At 42.8% G+C, this 23,574-nt stretch overlaps 1 protein-coding gene across 4 annotated transcripts; it reads right to left on the bottom strand.

Annotated features, from left to right (window-relative positions):
* Positions 1-12,132: 12,132 nt before the first annotated feature.
* On the bottom strand, positions 12,133-21,669 carry LOC112266662 (transcription factor RelB-like). 4 transcript variants are annotated; one of them, XM_042297102.1, is made up of 11 exons: positions 21,293-21,669; positions 20,751-20,762; positions 20,326-20,568; positions 18,262-18,594; positions 17,366-17,532; positions 17,048-17,139; positions 16,773-16,904; positions 16,464-16,568; positions 16,028-16,243; positions 15,777-15,848; positions 12,133-13,994 (listed from the first exon to the last, which is right to left on the bottom strand). In XM_042297102.1, the coding sequence occupies exons 2-11, from the start codon at positions 20,757-20,759 to the stop codon at positions 13,501-13,503; spliced, it is 1,863 nt and encodes a 620-aa protein (XP_042153036.1). In that variant the 5' UTR covers positions 20,760-20,762; positions 21,293-21,669; the 3' UTR covers positions 12,133-13,500. The 4 variants fall into 4 exon arrangements, with proteins under 4 accessions (XP_042153036.1, XP_042153037.1, XP_042153038.1 ...); XM_042297103.1 differs by having other exon boundaries at positions 20,326-20,513; positions 21,293-21,668; XM_042297104.1 differs by lacking the exons at positions 20,326-20,568; positions 20,751-20,762; positions 21,293-21,669 and adding an exon at positions 19,116-20,222.
* Positions 21,670-23,574: the final 1,905 nt, after the last annotated feature.

The raw sequence follows: 23,574 nt of genomic DNA, 5'->3' as shown, positions 1-23,574 counted from the left end.
CCTTTTAGTAAAGACCACATGGAGAAGTCAATAAATCCAATTTTTATATGAAAAGGCTTGCTAAAGTGACAAAATTCAGCATTTTGAAATGTCAATCCCGAAATGTCTCCGAAGTTTCTCCATCCTTGTAAAGCGTTACTTATTTTGTTTCTTTGACATTAATTTCTGAAGATTATCATTCAGTGACTCTTTTATGTCTCTCCCTCATTTTAAGGTCAAGTGTTAACTGAACACTTTTTTTTTTAATATGATGAAACAATTCCTTTTTAAAGTATTTTTTTCCAAAATAAATATCTAATAGTCAAATCATAGTGTAAAAGCAGGTGAGTTGGTTCTACTCTTTTTGGCCATTTTGTGCTGGAAAACTGAATGGGTTGAGCATCCAACATTTTTGTGAAGCTTGCCACTCCCTGTTGCGCACAAGCTTCCATTCCCCCTGCCACAAGGGAATTTATGGCTGATTTTAAGAAGAAATCATCAACCCTGTCACTTTATTTGGCACTTACTATAGTTCTTTTTTATATATAACCACAAGTTGAACATATACTCTTTAAGACGATGTTAATATGAGCTCAAATCAAGTTTGTTTTTAACCAAGTCACACTTCTCAAAAGACACTGAATTGGTAGAACGACCCAAATATTAGGCTACCATTTATCCATCGCTCATTCAATAGCCAAGTATGCTCTGAAGTAAATAGACCAATAGCCCTGTTTAATATATTTGATGGTGTTGCTGTGCGATAGGAGCGCAACATCATAGCCTATACCAGGGCAGGAGATAGAAGAAACACAATCATGTGTTGATAAACTAATAATTCATATACTGAACTAAATATAATGCAACGTGTAAAGTGTTGGTCCCATGTTTTATGAGTTCGAATAAAAGATCCCAGAAATGTTCCATACGCCCAAGAAGCTTATTTGTGCACACATTTATTTACATCCCTGTTAGTGAGCATTTCTCCTTTGCCAAGATAATCCATCCACCAGACATATCAAGAAGATTATTAAACAGTATGATCATTACACAGGTGCACCTTGTGCTGGGGACAAAAGGCCACTCTCTAAAATGTACAGATGTGTCACATTAAGGGAGCGCGCAATTGGCATTCTGACTGCAGGAATGTCCACCAGAGCTGTTGCCAGAGAATTTTAATGTTAATTTCTCTACCATAAGCCGCCTCCAATTTCATTTGAAAGAATTTGGCAGTATGCTCAACCATCCTCACAACTGCAGACCAAGTGTAACCACGCCAGCCCCGGACCTCCACATCTGCCTTCTTCACCTGCAGGATCGTCTTGAGACCAGCCACCAAAACCAAGTATTTCTGTCTAATAAAGCCCTTTTGTGTGGAAAAACGAATTCTGTTTGGCTGGGCTCCCCAGTGGACCTGGTTCCCAAGTGGGTGGGCCTATGCCCAGTCATGTGAAATCCATTGATTAGGGCATAATACATTTAAATTTACTGATTTTCTTATGACCTGTAACTCAGTAAAATCGTTAATTGTTGTATGTTGCGTTTATATTTTTGTACATTATATTTTGCATAGAAGTGTGGGCTGCAGCACTTTTAAATTGTTTCAATATTGCAGAATATGCGGACAGTATTTGGCACTCGCTGTAGGCGGCATGCATTTGGTTTGAAAAAGTAACTTCAGAACATTACCCTTCTGCCCACACCTTTCCAGAAATGTGCTAAGATTGGCCATTGCGCTTTCTTTTAGAGACCGTCAGGGACCAGCTCCAAAATCTCAATCATACAGCAAATGAGTGTGTTTTTGTTACCATAAAAGGTGAATGACGTTTTCCAGACATGGTTGTAATGCTGGTTCACGAGCACACACATACAGTGCCTTGCGAAAGTATTCGGTCCCCTTGAACTTTGCGACCTTTTGCCACATTTCAGGCATCAAACATAAAGATATAAAACTGTATTTTTTTGTGAAGAATCAACAACAAGTGGGACACAATCATGAAGTGGAACGACATTTATTGGATATTTCAAACTTTTTTAACAAATCAAAAACTGAAAAATTGGGCGTGCAAAATTATTCAGCCCCTTTATTTTCAGTGCAGCAAACTCTCTCCAGAAGTTCAGTGAGGATCTCTGAATGATCCAATGTTGACCTAAATGACTAATGATGATAAATACAATCCACCTGTGTGTAATCAAGTCTCCGTATAAATGCACCTGCACTGTGATAGTCTCAGAGGTCTGTTAAAAGCGCAGAGAGCATCATGAAGAACAAGGAACACACCAGGCAGGTCCGAGATACTGTTGTGAAGAAGTTTAAAGCCGGATTTGGATACAAAAAGATTTCCCAAGCTTTAAACATCCCAAGGAGCACTGTGCAAGTGATAATATTGAAATGGAAGGAGTATCAGATCACTGCAAATCTACCAAGACCTGGCCGTCCCTCTAAACTTTCAGCTCATACAAGGAGAAGACTGATCAGAGATGCAGCCAAGAGGCCCATGATCACTCTGGATGAACTGCAGAGATCTACAGCTGAGGTGGGAGACTCTGTCCATAGGACAACAATCAGTCGTATATTGCACAAATCTGGCCTTTATGGAAGAGTGGCAAGAAGAAAGCCATTTCTTAAAGATATCCATAAAAAGTGTCATTTAAAGTTTGCCACAAACCACCTGGGAGACACACCAAACATGTGGAAGAAGGTGCTCTGGTCAGATGAAACCAAAATTGAACTTTTTGGCAACAATGCAAAACGTTATGTTTGGCGTAAAAGCAACACAGCTCATCACCCTGACCACACCATCCCCACTGTCAAACATGGTGGTGGCAGCATCATGGTTTGGGCCTGCTTTTCTTCAGCAGGGACAGGGAAGATGGTTAAAATTGATGGGAAGATGGATGGAGCCAAATACAGGACCATTCTGGAAGAAAACCTGATGGAGTCTGCAAAAGACCTGAGACTGGGACGGAGATTTGTCTTCCAACAAGACAATGATCCAAAACATAAAGCAAAATCTACAATGGAATGGTTCAAAAATAAACATATCCAGGTGTTAGAATGGCCAAGTCAAAGTCCAGACCTGAATCCAATCGAGAATCTGTGGAAAGAACTGAAAACTGCTGTTCACAAATGCTCTCCATCCAACCTCACTGAGCTCGAGCTGTTTTGCAAGGAGGAATGGGAAAAAATTTCAGTCTCTCGATGTGCAAAACGGATAGAGACATACCCCAAGCGACTTACAGTTGTAATCGCAGCAAAAGGTGGCGCTACAAAGTATTAACTTAAGGGGGCTGAATAATTTTGCACGCCCAATTTTTCAGTTTTTGATTTGTTAAAAAAGTTTGAAATATCCAATAAATGTCGTTCCACTTCATGATTGTGTCCCACTTGTTGTTGATTCTTCACAAAAAAATACAGTTTTATATCTTTATGTTTGAAGCCTGAAATGTGGCAAAAGGTCACAAAGTTCAAGGGGGCCGAATACTTTCGCAAGGCACTGTATATACTGAACAAAAATATAAACATATAAACATGTAAAGTGTTGGTCCCATGTTTCATGAGCTGAAATTAAAGATCCCAGAAAATGTCATAAGTATTCAAACCGGAGTCAAAACTTTGTAGAAGCACCTTTGAGTCGTCTTGGGTATGTCCGTTTCAGCTTTGCACATCTGGATTTTGGGGATTTTCTCCCATTCTTCTATATTTTCTCAAGCGCTGTTAAAGTAGATGGGGAACGGAGGTGAGCAGAAATGTTCAAGTCTTTCTACAGATTTTCAATGGGATTCAAGTCTGGGCTTTGGCCGGGCCACTCAAGGACTGTCACATTCTTGTTCTGAAGCCATTCCAGCTTTGCTTTGGCTGTATGCTTGTGGTAATTGTCCTGTTGGAATGTAAATCGTCGCCCCCAGTCTATGGTCATTTTCACACTGAAGCAGGTTCGCATCAAGGATTTGCTTGTATTTGGCCCCGTTCATTGTTCCCTCTATCCTTACCAGTCTCTTAGTCCCTGCTGCTGAAAAGCATCCCCATAGCATGATGTTGCCACCACCATGCTTCACTGTAGGGATGGTGTTAGATGAGTGATTAGCTGAGCCTGGTTTTCTCCAGACATAGCGCTTTGCATTCAGGCCAAATAATAACATTTTTGTCTCATCAAACCATGTTATTTTCTTATGCTCTGTCTTTCATGTGTTCTTTTTGCAAACTCCAGGTATGTTGTCATGTGTCTTTTCTCAGGAGTGGTTTGTTTCGATCTGGCCACTCTCCCATAAACCCCAGATTAGTGTACTGTAGAAACGGTTGTCCTTCTGGCAGGTTTTCCCATCTCAGCCAAGGAACTATGTAGTTCTGTCTCCTCCCAGATCAAGGTCCTTCTTGCCCGGGTTGCTCACTTTGGTCGGACGGCCAGCTCTAGGCAGAGTCTGGGTAGTTCCATATTTTTCCCATTGACGGAGACCACTATGCTCTTGGATACTTTCAATACCCAAGAAATGTCGGAGATCTATGGATAGTTCCTTGGATTTCATGGTGTAGTTTCTGTTCTGACATGCACCCCTATCAACTGTGGGACCTTATATAGAAAGGTGTGTTTCTTTCTAAATCACGTACAAACAATTGAATTGGCCACAATTGAATTGGTCCAGTCAAGTTGTAACGACATCTCAAGGATGATCATAGGAATGCACCTGAGCTCAATTTGGAGTGTCTTAACAGAGGGTTGTGAATATTTATGTACATTTGATATTTCTGTATTTCATTTTAAATAAATTGAAGAAAATAAATAAGTAACTTCATCGTTATGGGGTATTGTTTGCAGATGGGTGATATTTAAAAAAAAAAAAAAAGATTTAATCAATTTTGAATTCTGGCTGTAACACAACAAAATGTGGAGTAAGTCAAGGGATATGAATACTTTCTGAAGGCACTGTATGTTCCATGTGACAGTTTGATAAATTCCAATAATAATTGGTTCCACAGGCAAAGCCTAGAATCTCCACCTACGCCAGAATTTTGGACGAAATGTACACGCCGTTGATAAATGAGGCCCCAGGTCGTCATCATGGTATTAGTCTCAACACAACAGGCAATAGCCTAGAATAATTGAATCTTAAACAAATAAGCTTAGTTTTCTCATTTCCATTTTGGATATAACGCAGCTGTGTAAATGTCCCACTCTCTGTTTGTGCTTCTTGGAAGATTACAAGGACTATAAGGCAAGATGGAGTTCATCCACACACTCCTTAACTCACTTAAATGTAATGAAGACCACATACACCCATGTCTATGAAATTCCCTTATATGGTACACAACTATATTATTGAAAAAGAAGTTGCTTGGCTCTTCAATAAACACTGTGTTTTTTGTTGTTGTGTGGCTTTTGCTTTCGACTCCTTCAGTGTGCTGTTCCATTACCAAATAGTGTGTGTTTAGGCGGGGAAACCCTCTTAGTTGGGGGACTCCCTGTGGGTGTTGTAACCTAGCAACCGAGTAGGACTTCTCAACAATTACCTGTCTAAAGGTTCATCTTCAACTTATAAGGATAGGCGATGTTGTATGCCAAAGGCTGGAATTACCCTCACTCTAAATCTAAAAGGCCCATACCTTTTTTAAAAACCTGTCTTTATGCCATTACGCAGGCAGAGTCTTTGATGAGGATTGCACAGTATGCAAACTAAGCATTAAACAGTGAAATATACCATGCGTGGATCGTCGGTCAGGGAAGATGCCTCATTTGCTGTGTGATCAGGGCATTAAATTATTTAATTTCATTGTAAAGATAGTGAATGGAATGACAGTGTAGTATACTATAGATTTGAATATGGACATGTGACATGATCTGATCATTGTGACTTGACACTTAGCTTCTCAACGACTTTGAATTTGACCAGATGTGGTAATTGCTTTGTTCCATTCCCTCATGATTGTATGGGTATGTATTTATATTTTGTCATTGACTGACAAGTGGGTCGGCGGGCGAGGTTTATTTACTTGGTGAACCTTTTCTGGATTGAAATCAAACAGTCATCAGGAGATGACATACACTGAGTATACAAAATGTTAAGTACACCTGCTCTTTCCATGACATGACCAGGTGAATCCAGGTGAAAACTATGATCCCTTATTGATGTCACTTGTTAAATCTACTTCAGTCAGTGTAGATGAAGAGGAGGAGACAGGTTAAAGAAGGATTTTTAAGCCTTGAAACAATTGAGATATGGATTGTGTGTGTGTGTCATTCACAGGGTGAATGAGCAAGACAAAAGATTAAAGTGCCTTTGGTAATAGGTGCCACGCGCACTGGTTTGAGTCAAGAACTGCAACACGGCTGGGTTTTTCACATTCAATAGTTTCCTTTGTGTGTCAAGAAATGTCCACCACCCAAAGGACATCCAGCCAACTTAACACACCTGTGGGAAGCAATGGAGTGAACATGGGCCAGCATCGCTATGGGGAGGGGGCAACTCAATATTAGGAAGGTGTTCCTAATGTTTTGTATTCACACTTTCCCCTTTTGCAGGTATTCCCAAATTGGGGTATATATATTCCCCCAGGGATACGCGCAATGCCTTCGGGGGTACACCAAATAATAATGTGATTCACATTAAGAAAAACAGTCCATTTATATTTTCTAACGGGGCTATACATTTGGGTGAGGTTTTTTTCTCGCCTGAGTAGCCTCGTTTCACTGCCAAAAATACAATTAAACCGACTAGTGTTCAGCGAAATAACAATACAATGTCAAATACAGGTAGCCTCGTCAAATAGTTAACATCCAATCGCATTAACCGTTACTCTCTCGCGGGAATTCCACTAACGGTCCATATGTAGCCAAAGGTAGCTGCTGCTCATGTTGGTATCTGTACTGATGGTGCAAAAGCCATGACAGGGAGACATTGTGGAGTGGTAACGCGCATGCAAGCAGTTGCCCCACCACTTGGGTACACTGCAGCATCCACCGAGAGGCTCTTGCTGCCAAGGGAATGCCTGACAGCTTGAAAGACGTTTTGGACACTACAGTGAAAATGGTTAAATTTGTTAAAGCAAGGCCCCTGACCTCTCGTGTATTTTCTGTGCTATGCAATGATATGGGCAGCGACCATGTAACGCTTTTTACAACCTACAGAAGTGCGCTGGTTATCACTGACACTTTTTTTTTACTGACCATCATTTTCACTTGTCTGATCGCTTGCATGATGACTAGTTTCTCACACGACTGGCCTACCTGAATGATCTGAATCTAGGATTACAGGGACTCTCCGCCACTATATTCAATGTGTGGGACAAAATTGAGGCTATGATTAAGAAGTTGGAGCCCCTCTCTGTCTGCATTAACAAGGACAACACACGTCTTTCCATCATTGTATGATTTTTTGTGTGCAAATGAACTCAAGCTCATGGATAATGTCAAATATGATATAGCGAAGCACCTGGGTGTGTTGGGTGCGCAATTACGGAGGTACTTTCCTGAAACGGATGACACAAACAACTGGATTCGTTATCCCTTTCATGCCCTGCCTTCAGTCCACTTACCGATATCTGAACAAGTGAGCCTCATTGAAATTGCAACAAGTGGTTCTGTGAAAATTGAATTAAATCAGAAGCCACTGCCAGATTTCTGGATTGGGCTACACACAGAGAATCCTGCCTTGGCAAATCTCACTGTTAAGACACTGATGCCCTTTGCAACCACATACCTATGTGAGAGTGGATTCTCGGCCCTCACTACCTTGAAAACTAAATACAGGCACAGACTGTGTGTGGAAAATGATTTAAGACGGAGTCTCTCTCCAATACAACTCAACATTGCAGAGTTATGTGCATCCTTTCAAGCACACCCTTCTCATTAACCTGTGGTGAGTTATTCACAATTTTCGATGAACAAATAAGGTTTCATATGTAAGCTGGCTAAATAAAGAGCAAAATGATTGATTATTATATTATTATTTGTGCCCTGGTCCTATAAGAGCTCTATGTCACTTCCCACATGCCAGGTTGTGACAAAAACTCACACTCATTCTTATGTTTAATAAATGTATCGTATAGTGTGTGTGTGGCAGGCTTACAATGATGGCAAAAAACAATATTTGAGAGTGCGCTGAACCTGGTGCTAGAGGGGGTACACGCAGCTGGAGGTTGAATGTTTGAAGGGCTACAGGGACTATAAAAAGTTTGGGAACCACTGCCCTATTGTAACCATTGTGGTTCAGGAGGTGACAACACTATCAGCTAAATTCAGATAGCATCTTGTTTGCTAATTGTTTCCACACTAAGATCAGCCAGTCAGCCTACAAGGCCAGGATTCCCTTGAATCCCCCAGAGAAACAGCTATGAAGGCCATCTCTAAACCACAACATCCTCTGCACACAAAGTACACATCACACTAGTACATATTTTCACCTTAGGCTGCATTTAGACAAGCAGCGTAATTCTGATATTTTTTTCCACTAATTGGTCTTTTGATCAATCAGATCAGTTATTTTGCAAATAACTGGGCAAAAGATCAGAATTGGGCTGCCTGTGTAGATGCAGGCTTTGTGACTGCTTGTGTTAATGTCGCCCATGATAAATTACAGCTGAGTCCCACTGTGTATAGGGCCATCAACATTCAATGCTCCCAAACCAGGGCTGGGTAGGTTACTTTGTAAATATAATCTGTTCCAGTTACCTGTCCAAAATTGTAATCCGTTACTTTTTGATTACCTGAACTCAGTAACGTAATCTTATTAATTTTTTAGATTACTTTCCCCTTAAGAGGCATTAGAAGACAAAAAAGATCCATCAAATGCATTTGTTGTGTCATCATAGCGGTCTCTGACTTGTGGTCAGACTCACTCAGGTGGAACAAACTTGCGCTTTTTTTCAATGCTGAATTGAATGTCATTGAGAAAAAAGAAAGGTGTCAATGTATTTTTCCCGTAAATATCCTTAGGGAACCACTAGGAAGCAGTAGCGAGTCTGCTTAAATGGAGTGCTAGGAAAACTGCCTAGTCATACTGTACCACTACCAGGCCTCAGCCTGGTTCATCCTTATATAACCAACTTCTCTCCTGTATTTCTGTTATGTGGTAATTAAGTTTTATCCTTTATCATGATTGAAATGATTTAATCATTCCACATTTAGGACAATCTAGTTTTAATTCATTCTAAAGTGCCTTCGGAAAGTATTCAGACCCCTTGACTTTTCCCCATTTTTTTAACCTTACAGCCTTGATTTATAATTGATTAAATAAAAACAAATCTTCAGCAATCTACACACAATACGCCATAATGACAAAGCAAAAACAGATTTAAAAAATAAACTTTTTTACATAAGTATTCAGACGCCTTGCTATGACACTCGAAAATGAGCTCAGGTACATCCTGTTTCCATTCATCATCCTTGAGATGTTTCTACAACTTGATTGGAGTCCACCTGTGGTAAATTCAATTGATTGGACATGATTTGGAAAGGCACACACCTGTCTATAGAAGGTTCCACAGTTGACAGTCCATGTCAGAGCAAAAGCCAAGCCGAAGGAATTGTCCGTAGAGCTCCGAGACAGGATTGTGTTGAGGCACAGATCTGGGGAAGGGTACCAAAAAATGTCTGCAGCCTTGAAGGTCCACAAGAACACAGTGGTCTCCATCATTCTTAAATGGAAGAAGTTTGGAACCACCAAGACTCTTCCTACAGCTGGCCGCCTGGCTAAACTGAGCTATCAGGGGAGAAGGTCCTTGGTCACGGAGGTGACCAAGAACCCGATGGTCGCTAAGACCATGAGAAACAAGATTTGATGAAACCAAGTTTGAATTCTTTGGCCTGAATGCCAAGCTTCACGTCTGGAGGAAACCTCGCACCATCCCTACGGTAAAGCATGGTGGTCGCAGCATCGTGCTGGGGAGGATGTATTTCAGCGGCAGGGACTGGGAGACTAGTCAGGATCAAGGCACAGATGAACAGAGAAAAGTACAGAGAGTTCCTTGATGAAAACCTGCTCCTGAGCCCTCAGCACCTCAGACTGGGGTGAAGGTTCACCTTCCAACAAGACAACGACCCTAAGCACACAGACATGACAACGCAGGAGTGGCTTCGGGACAAGTCTCTGAATGTCCTTGAGCTTTGCTTGCTTCAACAAAGTAGGCTACTGAGTGAAGGGTCTGAATAGCTGTGTAAATGTGATATTTAATTTTCCCCCTCCATTTTAAATAAACCTGTTTTTGCTTTGTCATTATGAGGAATTGTGTGTAGATTGATGAGGGGAGAAAAACTATGTAATCAATTTTAGAATAAGGCTTTAACGTAACAAAATGTGGAAAAAGTCAAGGGGTCTGAATACTTTCCGAATATGTCACAGAGATTCAATATGTCTCACACACACAGGTTGTTTTTAGCACCAGAGAAGGTGGCGAGAGGAGAGGTTAGACGTTGACTTTGTTATGTCACACATTCTCATTTGCGTTCAACCACATTTGCAGAACGTAAAGTCAGTAACGTGTCAGTAAGATCTATCGATGGTTTGAGGAGGTGGAGGATTGTTGTATGGCCACACAGGACATTTCAACTTCCTCAGTCAGACTCAAGTGTTTGGGTGTGTAATGTTAACCTTTTAGCTTTCACCTCTACTATAAAAAGGTTTTCTCCGGAATGAGGAGGTATGACTCTTAGCTCAGTGCAATGGTATGTAGGCCTACTTGTGTGAACACTCATGTCTGCTTTCCTATGACTAATCCGTATATTAGGAAAAAGCTCTTCTGCATGAATTTATGGGAATTTTTTGTGTTTCAAAATCCCAAAGTTTATTTCTGGGCAAGTATGCAAATTCTTCTGAAGCTGCTGAGCTAGTTTTAAAGTGAATTCAGACCAAAACTCGTGGGCATATACAGTAGGCCCATAGAAATAAAACATTTTAATGAGTGTGTATACTTTAGTCAAGTATGAAATGCACTATATAGTAAAGTAGGAAATGTGTATAGATTTACCTCTAGTAATACTCATCAGTGTGTAACTAACTGTGTACATACAGTAATTCAACTTTTGGCTGCGAGCCCAGCGTGGAGTTTCCCTGTGGCTTTATGCAACGCTATTTCCAGTGTTGGTGAGCAGTGAAAAGCACAGTGTGAGATACACCTGCTCAGACTGGGCCTTATTGAGCGTATTAAACAAATGTATGTCGTCATATCGTTCACCATGGACCTGTGAAGAGAGATCCATTCAGGTTTGTGCCGTTTAGCAGATAAAAGGGTGGTGTGATTTGTGCCTCTCTAGTGAAACATTTGCTGCCATACAGTAGCCTTTCACTGGGTTGTGTTCAGTAGGCATAAAAAAAACAGATCAAACCCCTAAACTTCTCCTGTAAGAACATATGAAAAAATTGTTATTGTTTGTACTTGAACTGCTACCCTGCGTGGGATTTTACAGTGGCCTTATAACTTCCCATAACGCTCCTCTGACTCAGCAAAAACTCTGAACACAAAGGGATTCAACTATTATGTTTTAATAAATACATCCAAATAGAAATGCTTCCAAATAAAGTTTCAGCAGCACTACACAGAAGGTGTATGGGAGAATGAGTCATCGTTGATGCAGTGACTCACAGGTGGTGTAATCTCATCAGGCAAAAAGCCATATCCAATGGCATTGGAGGACAAAGTGAAGCGCCTCATCAGAGCTCTTCCCCAGAAACTGATGGGCTAACAAAAGAGCATCTCTGCTTTTACATGAGATAAAACACCAGTTACATACAACACAAACCATATATTTATGTGTTGTACACTTATTGTCAAGTCAGGGCCCATGTACAAGACTGTGTTGTGTTGGTGAGGTTAGGGGAAGTCACGTCGTTTTTGGAGTAAATGTGAGTGAGGCTTTTAGGAATGTGAGTGGGCTGGACTATGACCCGGCAACAAAAGCTGTGGCAGCTAAAAATAGGATGGCATTAAAAGCGGCAGTGCCTGAACACAAAGACGAACCCAGGAGGACAGACACTCGTCTGGCTCACCGTTCTCCCACAGCCTTTGCCTCTTTCCCTCTGTCTTTCATTCAGTCCCTCTCTCTTTTTCTCTCTCCTTTGTCATTGGCCAGTTAGGTTTTTACAAAATGAATAAAGCTATCATGTAATTAATATTAAATAGCCTATATGGCCAACAACAAAACCCACTTGATGTGACCAGAGTTTAAGATGAAGACTTGGAATCATTTTATTTTTTGAAATACTAAATGACAAAAATCAAAACACTACAGTGTGAAGGGTGGAGTCTGGCATACAGTGTACAATGAAGCTGGGAATCTGAACATACACAGAACATAATCTGAACATGTTTAAAACTAGGAACAGATGGACAGCGCATTGGACTATGGTCGTTTCTACTGTACATGGAGATTGGTTATTACAATGAACAGAGTCAACAGGTGAGCCAGAGGTTAAAACTAATGTCAACATTCAAAAACTACAGATACCAGTCAAAAGAAAGGAACTTTTGACGATACAACTTTGACTATACACCAAAGAATATATCACATATGGAAAGTGAAAAATAAAACAGCATTTGTGGTTGGTCCCTTTTTATTTAACAATTTCTCCACAGAGGGTTAGTTTTCAGGTTGTCTTGCGCCAACAATTAAATGCTTAGGGCTCGATTCAATGTGTAGTGCTGAAGATCCTTGCTACAGTGCGATTAAAATGTAACGGCAAAGTATGCCGCATTCGCAGAGACTGCTTTCCTGGTAAATGGTGCATGTGTCGGCTCAATTGGAAATGACCTTGAAATTTCAATCGCGCTATAGCGCTGAACATCCGCGATACGGATTGAATCGAGCCCTTTTGTTGTGCTTTCCCTTCAGTTGAACCCTCAAAATCAGGGATCTCCTGCGGGTCCTGGTGGTAGTCTGCCTCAGTCACAATATATACACAGTGAGGACGGAGCCTGACAAGGAAAACTGACATGGCAGACAAGGGTTGAGTTTGTGTGCCCGTTTTGTATTTGGTCACCACAGGTAGTAATGACAATGGGTAGGTAGGAATCGTTCTTAACACCCATGGTTAGCCTAGTGGAAGGGCAACTCGCCTCCACCAGTATCACTCTGGTCCCCCGGAGGAGCTAAAGCTACATGTCTTCCGTGAGTGCTGTGCTGATCACAGCTATTAGCCTTAGGCTAACGTTAGCAGCATGGTGAAGGCAGCACAGTACACTCAGAGACTTGGGTCCGGGCAGACATTTTGAAACGTATCCTTTTAGGGTCTGGTAGTGGTCGTGTGTGGGAAGGGGGGGCAGGGGTCTGGATTATAGCCTCATCCAGCGAGGCCTTTGGGGGCAAGGGGTAACCACAACGTTAAGGTACAAGGTGCTTCCGCTACTGCTATTACCTGTGTGTGTTCAAACTCTCATACTGTACTTTATTTGGGTGAGATGACTGTCACAGGGCACAGTTAGGACTTTACACACCCTACACTTCTGGTTTGAGGAGCAACACAGCAAAAGCCCCTTAACGTTCAGGGGCTACATTCGCACCACATTCAGTCTTAAGGGGTTACGTTTTGTCCTCATAGGTCCCCCTCTGTCTTTACCTGGACCAAATCACACCCCTCGTTATCACACTGGCCCTGGTCCTGAGGGGCGGAGCCGCGGAGTAACATTGGGAGGAGGTCCATCGGAGAGGCCTGATTCTCGTTGACCAGCTGGTTGAACTGCAGGTCGTTATAGTAGCCCAAGTCCTGCCCAGACCCACCCTGGTTGAAGTTAAAGTTCATGTCCATGACGCCTGGGGTGAAGTTGGAGTTGAGCTCCTGGCCAAAGCCAAGGAGGGCAGGGTCACTGAACAGAATTCGAGAGAGCATACTGATGTCGTCTGGGCTCATGTCCTCATTGAAGAAGTTGTCCTCCTGGAGGTCATTGTAGTGGATCTCCCCCATGGTGGAGGCCCCAGACTGGGCAGGAGGATGCAACTCTTCTGGGACCAGCTGGCTCTCTGCTGGGGGGAAGGTGAACGGCTCGAATGGCTGAGAGGTGGAGGCTCCTGCTGCAGCCACATTTTGAACTGTGGGCGATAGAAAGGACTTACAGTGTATTCGGAAAGTATTCAGACCACTTGACTTTTTCCACATTCTGTTACATTACAGTCCTATTCTAAAATGGATGCAATTATATTTTTTCCTCAACAATCTACAGACAATACCCCATAATGTCAAAGCAAAAACAGGTTTTTAGAATCTTTTGCAAATGTATAAAATAATGAAATATTACATAAGCATTCAGACCCTTTACTCAGTACTTTTTTAAAGCACCTTTGGCAGCGATTACATCCTTGAGTCTTTTTGGGTACGACGCTACAAGCTTGGCACACCTGTTTTCCTGGAGTTTCTCCTATTGTTCTCTGCAGATCCTCTCAAGCTCTGTCAGGTTGGATGGGGAGCGTCGCTGCACAGCTATTATGAGGTCTCTCCAGAGATATATGATCGGGCTCAAGTCCAGGCTCTGGCTGGGCCCCTCAAGGACATTCAGAGAATTGTCCCAAAGCCACTCCTGTGTGTTTTCAAATCAAATTTTATTTGGCTCTGTGCTTAGAGTTGTTGTCCTGTTGGAAGGTGAACCTTCGCCCCAGTCTGAGGTCCTGAGCACTCTGGAGCAGGTTTTCATCAAGGATCTCTCTATACTTTGCTCCGCTCATCTTTCCCTCGATCCTGAATAGTCTCCCATTCTCTGCCACTGAAAAACATCCCCACAGCATGATGCTGCCACCACCATGCTTCAAGGATGGTGCCAGGTTTCCTCCAGATGTGACGCTTGGCATTCAGGCCAAAGGGTTCGATCTTGGTTTCACCAGACCAGAGAATCTTGTTTCTCATGGTCTGAGAGTCCTTTAGGTGGCTTTTGGCAAACTCCAAGCAGGCTGTCATGTGTCTTTTACTGAGGAGTGGCTTCCATCTGGCCACTCTACCAGGCCTGATTGGTGGAGTGCTGCAGAGATGGCTGTCCTTCTGGAAGGTTCTCCCATCTCCACAGAGGAACTCTGGCGCTCCGTCAGAGTGACCATCAGTTTCTTAGTCACCTCCCTGACCAAGGCCCTTCTCCCCCGATTGCTCAGTGGCCGTGTGGCCAGCTCCATGAAGAGTCTTGATATTTGCATATTTCTTCCATTTACGAATGATGGAGGCCATTTTGTTCTTGGGGACTTTCAATGCTGCATTTTTGGTACCCTTCACCCAGATCGTGTCTCGGAGCTCTATGGACAATTCCTTCGACCGCATGGCTTGGTTTTTACTCTGACATGCACTGTCAACTGTGTGACCTTATATAGACAGGTGTGTGCTTTTCCAAAGCATGTCCAATCAATTGAATTTACCACAAGTAGACTCCAATCAAGTTGTAGAATCATCTCAAAGATGATCAATGGAAACAGGGTGCACCTGAGCTCATTTTCGAGTCTATTAGCAAAGGGTCTCAATACTTATGTAAGTGAATAAGGTATTTCTGTTTTTTATTTGTAATACATAAGTAAAACTATGCTAAACTTTCTAAAAACCTGTTTTTCGCTTTGTCATTATGGGGTATTGTGTGTAAATTGATGAGAAAAACAATAACAATTGAAGTCTGTAATGTAACAAAATGTGGAAAAAGTCAAGGGCTCTGAATACTTCCCGAATGCACTGAATATAAGAACACCTTATTGACACTCAGATGTACAGTCATTTGTTTCGGAGAGGGTCCTGTGTAAGCAGCTGTTATTGTTCTCGCTTTCATTTTCTTTTTTTACTTTCTGTCCTGCAATAGGTGCAGAAGTTTAAGCTGGAAAGAGAAAGAGCCCGAGGCCAATCCTCACCTGCCACACAGGACCTCTCTGTGAAGCCGATGTCCGACTTTATCTTCCTCTTCCGCTTCACTTCATATGGATCTGAACACGGCATCAAAACAGAAAAAAATATCTTTCATCCCTCTGTTTGAATAGCTCTTGTCTCTATAATGTTATATTATTGCACAATACATAACATAACACAGCATTATGATATCATATATATATATATATATATATATATATATAAAAAAAAAATAACATTCATAAGTTGTATCAACCTGTGTTGTTGGGCTGGTAGGTAAACGTGACGGGGTCACTGTCCATGTGGTCCGAGAGACGACGCAGGAGGACATTTACTTCCACTTCCTCCCCCACGTCCTGTTCCTGGTAGGACGGGGTCTTGAACACGATAGCGATCTGCCGGTGGACGTCCGTCTGGGCAAACTCCGCCTTGGCCTCCCAAGACCCCCTCTTGAAGATGATCTCTATGTCATCTGAGCGGGAAACACACACACACACACCAATCAGCTTGTATAGTCCTGCAGGCTGTATGACTTCAACAGTGTATTTCCAGAGAGGTGTCATTACACATCATGTGCCACTTCCATCGAGTTGTTTAAAAACAGGATTTTGCCTTCACCCTTTAATTTGCTAGATATCAGCGCGCTCAACAGTGTTTCTATGTTACAACTTGGGAGTCTGGCTCGATCTCACCTTTCTGGACTTTGTCGCAGAGCATGTAGATCTCAGTCTTGCCGGTGCATGGCCCTTTAACAATGTTCAGACGGTTGATCTTCAACTCAGATGTGGTGGTCGCCTCTGTAAACACACACACACACACACACACACACACACACACACACACACACTGAGCACCTGCTAGATGGTTCAGGAAGGAAGTACATTTACATAGCTGTGGTGTGACGGTACTGGTTCGTATCACGTTTGAAGACTATTGTAAAAGCAGTCATGCGCAGGTGTCCATGTCAGGAGGACGTTTGGGAGGGGGGGGTGTGATCTTACTCTTGTCATAGACGGGGTTGGACACTATGGGGTTCAGGAAGTCCTTATTTCCATCCTCCCACTCCAGCTCACACTGGAAACACAGCCGCACCACATTCATGTCCATGTCCTCAATGCTTTTAGAGTGGCCCGCTGGGAGGACAGAGGAGATGATATTACCCTACGGCTAATGAAAATACAACTTTCTTGTACAATGATATTGGGTTTATGTAATTGGGTAAGTTCTGTGTGCGCTTGCGATGTGCTTTGTGTGCGCGTGTCAGGGCTCTACTCACTTTTAAAGGGGTCGATCTTCTGATTCCGTCTCTTCTCGAGTGAGGCATCCAGCTCCTTCCGCCTGACACACTGGATGCCCAGGTTAGCGAAACTGCAAGATGCACACAAAACATGGTCGGTTACAAACCATTAAAAACAGACATGTTTACACTAACCTAGTTTACACTAACCTAGTGCACTTTCCTGGCAAAGCACTCCCAAAGAGGTGAAGAATGAACGAGAAAGAAATAGGATATGGGCCTCTGGTGGACAAAAGGGAGAAAATGCACTTGTCACGAAAAGAGAGCGATGAATAGAGGAGAGAAAGAGAGGGGCACCTGTGACGTCGGTTGCTGTGAGGGTTTAAGCAGATGACACAGATTCCGGTACCGTCAGCACAGTCTTTACCCACAAGGCAGTGGGGGTGTGGGCGGTACGGGTAGTCTTTGGTCACCAGGGAAACAGTGACCATCACTTTTTTTATGTTCTGAATGGGACCCTGGAGCTGAAAGAGGGAGGAGAGGGGAAAGAGTGTGAAGACGAGAAAGACATGGGGAGAGAAAGCGGGAGAGAGGGACAAAGAAAGAGGGGGGGGAGATATGCATCAATCAAACCGTCTTTCTTCCTCCAACGCAAGTGAGAGCATGATTAAAACTGAATAAATGTGCAGTGATTAACCAAAACTCTCCCTTTCAACTGTCAAACTTCACACTTGTCTGGTAGTGTTAATCTTAGAGGGATGCGGTCTGAATTGTAGTATGTGGGTGCGAATCAACAGTGTTTAAAGGGGGGGTGGTAATCCCCTTAGTTTGAACCACACAAAGATGTGGATTTGTGGGGTACTTTCTATTTCAGTTACATGTAATTCCTCCCCCTTCCCTTCTGCCCCTGCTCCTTACACTAGCAAGGCTCTACATGTTGAGGGCAGCCAAACCAACAAGGGGAGAAACACTTTTATTCTGGGATAGATGGTACATTCCGTTAACCCCCTTCCACTTCCCACACAAACATACAAATCCAGTGCAAGTTAGGGATGACATTGGGAACACAATTTGCAGTAAACAAATATAAGGACTAGGTTCTATATTAATGAGACGTTAAATGGTCACGATGAAAGATGTCCCTTATCACAAGAGTAAGGGCATTAACTGTGACTTCGCTAAGTTGTTTTAAATGAAAGTGTTTCCAATCAACTTCAAATAAATACAAACTACAATATGGATCTATTGGGTACCTCTATAGCAGGCAGGGTCTTGGTGGAGTCTCCACTGGAGGCCCCTAGGATGCTCCCGGCCGAGCGGCCCTCACACTCATAACGGAATCTCATGCCTCTCTCTTTGGGCTGCTCCACCACAGCCAGGGTGGGCCTCTTCAGGATCTGCTCCAGCAGATCTGTGTCTGTCTGGGCCTGTCGAGAGGGACTATCTGGCCCCCTGGAAGTCCCTGAACCAGAGGACCCCCGTCCTCGTCGGTTTAAGCCCGAGTGAGAGACCCCACGAGTGGGGTGAGGTGCTGCCATATCTCTGGTGCTAGAGGGGTGCTGGGGCTGAGGGAAGAAGCAGGGCGGCTGCGGAGAGGCATCGTTTAAGGTCAGTGGCCATGTTTAAAAATCCATGTAAAGAACACAGCAGACAACAAACAGTTAACTTTGCATCCAAAACATCATCATGACGGTACTGAGAGTGAAATGGTGAGAGCGTTTTCAAAGATAAACAATAACAATGCAGGTTATCTACATATTCCCTCTCGGTACACCACTTTCTATGTCCTCATTTGACACATTCTGTTGCCATGCCCCCCTTTCAACCGTTAAACTAGAGAGCACCCCTTCCGTTTTTGGTTAACCCCTCTATACTTCCGTCTCCCTTCCACCCTCTCAGGCTGCTGAGATGCATGACTGTTCTTCATCCTTCATGCCTCCATCTCTCTAGCTCTGTCCGTCTGCCCATTTCTCCTAGGTTCTCTTACACGTCAAAATGGTATACTTATATACATTTTTTTTTTTTTTAATGGCCTGTGGTCATTACAGACAGACACAATCTCTCTCACACACACTTTGCCCTTCACTCTCCAAGTTCAACCACATACCTTCTAATTAACAGCCCGTTTTGAAGAATCCCTAGAGACCAGCAACAGGAAAAACTACTCACCAAAAACAAACCGGACAAAGAAAAAAAGCTGACCGACTTAAGGGATCGCCTTCTCCCTTTCTTATTACAAGCTGCCCTACAACTCAAGTCTGTCTAAACAAACCGCCAGAAGTTGAGCAAGTATGAGCAAAAAGAGGTGCGTGTGAGATCATTGTGCTCCACCGCAAAGTAGCGTCTACAGGCGGAGTATGTGTGCGAGTGTGTAAGAGTAATAGTGTTGGCATGCCAAAGAGCCTCTACACAAAAGCAACTAGGATCGAGCCGGGAGGCGCATGTTCAGGAAACAGGAAGTTGACATAATCTACAGCAGATCGACCAATTAGAAAAGCAGAAAAGCCTCCGAATGTGAACTTCCACCCTGAAAGGGTTGGGTCCCGGAAGGGAGGGAACTCAAAACGAAAGTAGGAATCAGATGACACTCTTTCTCTCCTTTTTCTGCCACCTCCCCCACGAGATGCCACAACATGCAGACGGGGGTGTGTCAACTCAGCTCACAGTCTCTCTCAAGGCACAGCTTTGACTCACAGACGTACACAGACCACAATTGTCTCACTGTGAGTTCCAGACTATTGGAGAACAGCAACCCAAGGCATGACAACAAGGTAATCAAGGCCGCCTTAGAAGTCAAAGCACCAGTGAATTGAGTCACCACGCTTATCCATGGAAACTGTGAGTAGTTGAGTTTCACTTATCCCTGAGGTGTGTCTGTCTGCCTTGGTTCCCACAACTAGCCCACGAGGAAGCGATAGCACACGTCCCAGATAACAGCTAAGGTCTAGTCTTTTCTTGACTTTATCTCCCAGCTATTACAACAAACTGAGATACCAAGCCCTGACATTGTGAACTGATGCGACTACAAAGAGTACCTGAGTGGCTGCAGAAACAAATCAAATCACTAACTAACCACCACACAACAACTACAAGTTTTGAGCTGGTGTGTAGGCCATCTGTGGACCCCAGGAAGAGTTGCTGCTTTTTCGACAGCTAATGGGGAACCTAAATGAAATGTCAAATACCAAAAAGTCAACCCCTCCATTTTTCTGTTGAACTCTATGAATCAATGGCCAAACAAAGACTATCTCCCTTGTAGAACTGTATCATTTATTGAATATATTTTTGTATTAGATCCCGAAAGGCCTGGTACTCACCCTGGAGGTTGTGCCTCTTGGCACCAGTACTGGGGGCGTCGAAGAGAGGATCTGCGTGGGCATGGCCCTGTGGTTCTGGGCCTGGGGGTCAGAGTCTACAGGGGGATGAGGAGGTCTGGGGAGGCAGAAACGAGACTGGGCCTGACAGGGAAACTCTCGGTCTGCAGAGATCACCTCCTGAATGATGTCTAAAAAGAGTAGAGGGAGTGGGATTGGGAGACTGCAAACACGCTGATGGGGGACCTGCAAACATTGAGCTGGTGGGTTGGCCATCTGAGTGTGATCCACGTCTGTATGTGTACAGTACCAGCTACATCAAACCATGAGCATGATGCACAGGCCTAGGAGGCACGTACGTAGACTATATGACTACTAGCCATAAGAAAAAAAAGTAACTATACATTAATAACAAATAGCCTACTCACCCAAGTCATTTGCTGTTGTATAAAGCGGGAGAAAAAAAAGTTAACTCATTAATGATTACTTTGTGACAGGCAAGACTATATACATGTATGACAGTGATTGTAATAGTGTAAGTATAACAGGTAAGTATATGTATTGCAATGTAATAGTATAGGTTTAACAGGTAGCCTAAGACTAGTGTCTAAGACTAACGTCTCTGAAGTGGGTGTTGACCCTTCTACTCAACTGTCAGTCACGCTGGGGAAGACAGAATGACAACACAAACTGTCAAATGAATAGCATGGGCAGTGTGTGCCGTTTGAATAGCATGGGAGTGTGTGCAGTTTGAATAGCAAGGCCGTGTGTGCCGTTTACACTATAGGATCTCTTGTCTAGGCCCCTGCAGTCTGTCCACTTTTTGACACAGACCCGTGACAATGCGTTTACACTACAAGTAGATCAATTATTTATTAAAATTATACTACTGTTCGTGCGAATGTGAATGACTTGGGACACCGTTGATGCATAACTCAGATTCCGTTTATTTAAAAGAAAAGACACTTACTTGCAGTGCAGTTTTGAACACTCATGTTTCTCATGGCACGTTACGACGTTTGTCCTGGAGCTGAAAACCTTGTTCGAGTATAAAATTTAAAAAAACAGACACAAACACAATTCCGCCCTATTTCCCCTGACTGATCATTTCGTGGCCATGGTAGGCTACTGCAATCAAATATTGTCCTCTCTTCGCTCTCGTACTTCGATATGGTTCAATTGGCCTTTCGTTGTTAAAAAGCATACAAATTCTACATCTCCTGCATGCGATGAGCTAGTGCATATGTTATGGCTAAAATGAGTCGCCTCACAAGCGCCCTGTTCGAGTGTGCGTTTAGTTCCGCACTTGTTGGATGGATTTGACTGGCTGTTCGGTTGGGTGGAAATCCCCTTACATCACTGCTTGGGAAACCCCCAGAGGCAGTGTTGTGCCGGCAGTAGCCATGTAGAAACTTCAGATGACGGCTCATTCCATCAACTATATTTTGCAAACTACTGTTTTAAAATAGCCGCAAAGTGCAATGACCCGAGTGTGAATATCCTGATATAAAAAAGAAGACCCTTCCTCATGTCCGTTTTTTTACGCACAATGGGATCGATTATTGTACTTTAAAAATATATCTACTTGCACTAAGTATATTTCAGAAAATAGAATAGTATATTTTCATTGTTTAATGCAAAATAGAGTGGGATATTTATAATAGAATGAGGAAGGATACTGGTAGTGCACAAACATGCAATTTCTCATGGTGGTGCATCCCGGTGTGATTCAAACGATATGCCAACTAATCCAATTAATCTATCCTTTATGTCAGAGATGAGCAATTTTGACAGTGGTGAGGGCCACAAAAAAAAAACGAACTCATCATGAGGGACCGCAGTTGCTCGCAGGTCTGCATACCCACATCAATACCCACACCTCCAAACAGCGCCGGCCCTGGCGTTTTGGAGAGCATAAGTGAAAATATGTTCGCGTAAGAGTGACTAACCAAATCAATGGGGGTGTCATGGCAAAAAGTGTCTCTCCAAATCACAATGGGGTTCGATCAACTATTAGCTTTCGTTGCTATATCAACCTAATGCATCGAATTTTGGAGATCATTACCGCGACACTTTCGCTGTTTTAAACGAGTTTTGTTGAGCTAATATGACGAAAACATTACTTCCAAGTGTTTTTGGGTACCTTGTTAACATTTCAAGAACATGACATCCATGTCTTAAACTTTGCTACGTTTCGGAAATAGAGAAAATGTGTGATCTGTTTGACACATTAATGTTACTTACCTTACAGATCACAAAGTCAGCTAATTTCCACTTCATTCATATGCAAATGCGTTTGATTCATACACTAGCTTGTCTGGCTGGCATGTTTTTAATTTGACCTGTCGTTCCCTTATCTACACTGAAATAATATTACTTTCAGTAGTTCTCTTATGATACTTTTTTCTATCTTGCATAGCTCATTAGTACACCCTTGTGGTTGAATATATGCATCTATTGTAGGTCCTAGGACACAATAATGAATCATGTTGAACTAACGAATACCGTAAAGGGATACCTTACCATTTACAACAATGAACACCTTGTGCAACAGCTGTGAAAACCAACCTTCGATTCTGGGGGGTGATTCTGCAACTTCGGGCACTTTGGCCCTAAGCTTTCAGAATTTTTATTTTTATTGAAACACCATTTTTACCAGTATTATAATTGTGTTTGATTTGTCTAGAAATAATATCTGATAATAGCTGCGATCGTAGTATTCAGGAATGCATATATTTTTGTCATTTTTCTAAAACAGCTATAAACAAATGTAATTTACATCACGTCATTAACATATAAAGAATAAAAACATTGACCCTGAGGACATAGAAGCTCCGTAGTTGCAGAATCACCCAGGTACACTCACATGACAATCATAGACTGAAATACTGAATTATTGTGTGTGGAATAGAGAGGTGGGTGCTGTGTGGGTGGGAGGTTCTGCCTGTCTCTCAAGGGGGACTCAAAGAGGGAGACTGCAAAGTCCAGGCACTGCTGCTCTCTTTGTTCTGAGTGTTTGCAGTGCTAGTGTTTTTAGTTCATCTGTGTATGTAATCAAACACAAGGCACCTGTGAGAACATTTGATGGATTAGTGCAGTGTAAATGGGAGATATTTACTTTTCAACAGTTGTTTAATGTATAGCCTACCTCAAGCTCCAACTCAGAGCACAGAGAATCAGACTGATCAGAACTCACTGGCTCTGGTGGATAGGATACCTCCTGTGTCTCAGACAGTTGATGGTCCTAAATTA

The sequence above is a fragment of the Oncorhynchus tshawytscha genome, linkage group LG14 (assembly GCF_018296145.1).
Source record: "Oncorhynchus tshawytscha isolate Ot180627B linkage group LG14, Otsh_v2.0, whole genome shotgun sequence".
Lineage (NCBI taxonomy): Eukaryota > Metazoa > Chordata > Actinopteri > Salmoniformes > Salmonidae > Oncorhynchus > Oncorhynchus tshawytscha.
This window is presented reverse-complemented; position numbering and strand designations above follow the sequence as displayed.